This window comes from Zea mays, chromosome 10, assembly GCF_902167145.1.
Source record: "Zea mays cultivar B73 chromosome 10, Zm-B73-REFERENCE-NAM-5.0, whole genome shotgun sequence".
In the NCBI taxonomy this organism is placed as follows: Eukaryota; Viridiplantae; Streptophyta; class Magnoliopsida; order Poales; family Poaceae; genus Zea; species Zea mays.
The window spans coordinates 40,927,091-40,930,505 of record NC_050105.1 but is presented as its reverse complement, the minus strand read 5'-3'; the positions used below and the strand labels follow the sequence as shown (position 1 = coordinate 40,930,505).

At 46.6% G+C, this 3,415-nt stretch overlaps 1 protein-coding gene across 1 annotated transcript; it reads left to right on the top strand.

Moving 5' to 3' along the window:
- Positions 1-1,127: 1,127 nt before the first annotated feature.
- On the top strand, positions 1,128-2,959 carry LOC103641036 (noroxomaritidine synthase). Its single transcript, XM_020545899.1, has one exon. It carries the CDS (start codon positions 1,152-1,154, stop codon positions 2,667-2,669), a length of 1,518 nt encoding a protein of 505 aa, XP_020401488.1. The 5' UTR covers positions 1,128-1,151; the 3' UTR covers positions 2,670-2,959.
- The last annotated feature ends 456 nt before the right edge of the window (positions 2,960-3,415 follow it).

Sequence of the window (3,415 nt, the reverse complement as noted above, 5' to 3'; positions counted from 1 at the left end):
GGCTTTGTATATGGACCATCCTACAGAGTCAAATTTTATGGATGATTTAGTTGCAGCGGTATCTCAACTATTGGCGGGTGGCGAAGAATATATTTTTTATCCAATACTCCCAAATGGCAGTGGCTGTCTTGTCCATAGATCGAGTGTTATTAGTGTGTTTAAACTTTTTAAAGTCTGTATATATTAGTAATTTTTTATGGAAAAAAACACGACTGTTAAATTATTTTTTCCTGCTGCATACAATATTTACCACATCAGAAACGACTGTTAAATTATTTTTTCCTGCTGCATACAATATTTACCACATCAAAAAAATATTTTCTCCTTAAATTAGGGCATTTACAACCCTATTTAATATGATGTTTTTTAAGGGATATCTAGAAGGTTAATTGAAAAAATACGAAGATGGATGCTTCGGTCTCTACACGATTCTCCATACATATATTGTCTTTTAACTGTATTTATAATACAATGGTTTATGGTTGTTTCATTTAGTCTATTAGTTGTCTCTTGGATTTTGAAAACCGATCTATAATCTCAGGACTGTACATTTCCTTAGGGCTAGTTTTGTAACTAGAATTCTCTTCGGGATTAAACGAGAAATCGGTTTATTTTCACCTCAACCCCTCTAATTTCGAAGGTGATTTGAGTTTCCAAACTGGCCCTTAGAGTTAGGGCTTGGTTTGACAGTTTTTCCTTTCTAACTTTCAAATAGTTCACAATTCTAATTTGTTGGAACAACTTGAATTATCGAAATATTGCTTAAGGTTGAACCTTTTCCATCATTTGTTTACGGTTTCAATAGTAATCCAAATTAACGGTCAGAACGAGGATGTTTGTCTAAACTGATATTTCAGTGCCTTATATATGGAATAATGTACCAAACTTCACACGGAGCAATTAGTGTAGAGGAAGTCATCAATAATCTTGTTAAAGGGTGGGCCGATAGCTTTAAGTGATTAATATATTCATGTACATGAGATACGAGAGACCAACCACCAGCACCATATCTGCCCTACATTTATATTTTTCAAATTAAAAATCTCTGTTGATGAGATATGCAGAGAGCTTCCCTATAAAATGAAGGCAGGCCCAACCCTGTCCATATGCCCAAGCCTTGAATACACACTCTCTCGTGGCCACTAAAAACAATGGTGCTCCTAGAGCTACTCATCGTCGGCTCAACACTTGTTCTATCGTTGTATGTTAGGTTCTGGAGATCAAGGAACGGCCCGTTGCGCCCCGTGGACTGGCCGATAGTTGGCGTTCTCCCGGCCCTCATTTCCATGCTCCACAACCTACACCACGAAGTCACAGTCATCCTTGCTGCCTCCGGCTGCAACTTCAAGGCACAAGGACCAGTAGGAAGTGGCATGCGGTTCTTCTTCACCGCTGACCCGGCAAATGTCCGTCACATTTTCACATCCAATCATGCAAACTACCCCAAGGGCGAGGAGCTCGCCGAGATCTTCGACATCGTGAGCGGCAGCATCCTCACCGTCGACGGCGAGGCCTGCCGCCAGCAGCGAGGGATGTTCCAGACCGTCCTGAGCAACCAACGGGTACTTGAGCTGATGTTCCGTTGCTGCCGACACAAGGTGGTGCATGACCTGCTCCCCTTCTTAGCCCGCATGGAGAGTAGTGGGACACCGTTCGACATGCAGGACTTGATGACGAGGCTCATATTCGACCTCACTGCCACCCCAATCTTCGGAGTGGACCCTGGTTGCCTGTCTACAATGATGCCGTCGATGCATGTCTCGGCTGCCATGGACACGGTCATGGAGGTTGGTCTTTTGCGGCACACTGTGCCCACCTCCTGCTGGAAGGTGATGAGACAGCTGAACATTGGCCCGGAGAGGAAGCTGGCCGTGGCGCACACACTGCTGCATGAGTTCATCACGGAGATGATGGTGAAGTCAAAAGCCAGGTGCTCCGATCCTGCAGGCGAGATTGCTGCCATGGACATTATTTCTGGTGACCCGGCGTACAGCAGCGACGCGGCCATGCTGAGGAAAATACTCATCAACTACATGATCGCTGGCCGGGACACTGTTGGCACAACACTACCGTGGGTTTTCTACAACCTCGCCAAGGATCCCCGCGTCGTCTCCGGCATCCGCGAGGAACTGGCTCACATCGCATCACTCAAGGCTTCCGGAACAAAAAACATGGTGTTCTTTGAGCCGGAGGAGACTAAAGACCTAGTCTACCTTCAGGCAGCCTTATTCGAGACTCTGAGGCTGTACCCGCCAGGTCCGTTCGAGCGCAAGATGGTGCTTGCCGATGATGTTCTCCCAAGCGGCCACCGGTTGTGCTCCGGCGAAACCATCCTGATCTCCATCTATTCCATGGGCAGAATGGAAGCCCTGTGGGGGAAGGATTGCGACGAGTACAGGCCCGAGAGGTGGTTCACTGAAGATGGCGCTAAGCTGCGGTACGTGCCATCTCACAAATTCATGGCTTTTAACTCAGGACCGAGGATGTGCCTTGGGAAGGACATAGCAATCACGCAGATGAAGACAATAGTTGCCGCGGTCGTATGGAACTTCCATTTGGAGATGTTGGAAGGGCAGAGCATCCATCCCAAGCTGTCGTGTATTCTACAAATGAAGAACGGGCTCAAGATGAAGGTTAAGAAGAGGCAGGAAAAACGTGATCTACAGTGATTGTTATCATGTGCAAAATAAGATACGTACGTGCAGTACAACTACAACCAAAGCCATGCGTCTTTAATTCACGAGGTTTCAAACGTCAATACCAAAGAGTATGTACAGATTATCGCGAAGATGTTTTGAGCAAGACCGCGAAATGCGAACATGTAATAACAATAAATCTATCTATATATATTACAAAGCACATGTCTTCCTCAATTTGTTTCCCATCATACTGATTGTACCCACCTCAACTTTTTGCTTATAGGTTTCTACAAAAATAATCCTTGTACACTACGCGGAAGCGACTTCTTGGACACACAATATTGACTTGTCCCTTATAGTTCAGGTTGATGATGAATGTGGGTAGCGTCTCAGTCGAGTCGTGAGATTATGTGTTGTGAAACCATAGATGTCGGTGGGCTTGTGGTGTGCAGGTGTGGAACACAAGTACGGTGGTCAACAGCGAAGGTGAACGTCATGCGGGTTTCTGTCGATGGATCGGGAGTGGCGAAGGACGAGCGCTCAGACTTAATCGAGAGACCAAAATTGCCGGATGACTAGCTGTGGTGGCTGACACCTAGGACACACACCCGCGCGAGGACGTGGTGCAGTGTGCCATGTTGCCGCCGCGGTCAAGGACTCGCGAGACACGTGTCTAGAACATGGGGGACCCGCATGCGGTGTGCTACTTGCGCTGGTTTGGTGGTTGATCCTCGAAAAACCACCCAGCGCTACGGTCGTTGGGTTTTCGACCGAGT

Coding starts and splice junctions, on each gene's coding strand:
- LOC103641036 (XM_020545899.1), top strand. CDS start 1,152: ATGGTGCTCCTAGAGCTACTCATCGTCGGCTCAACACTTGTTCTATCG.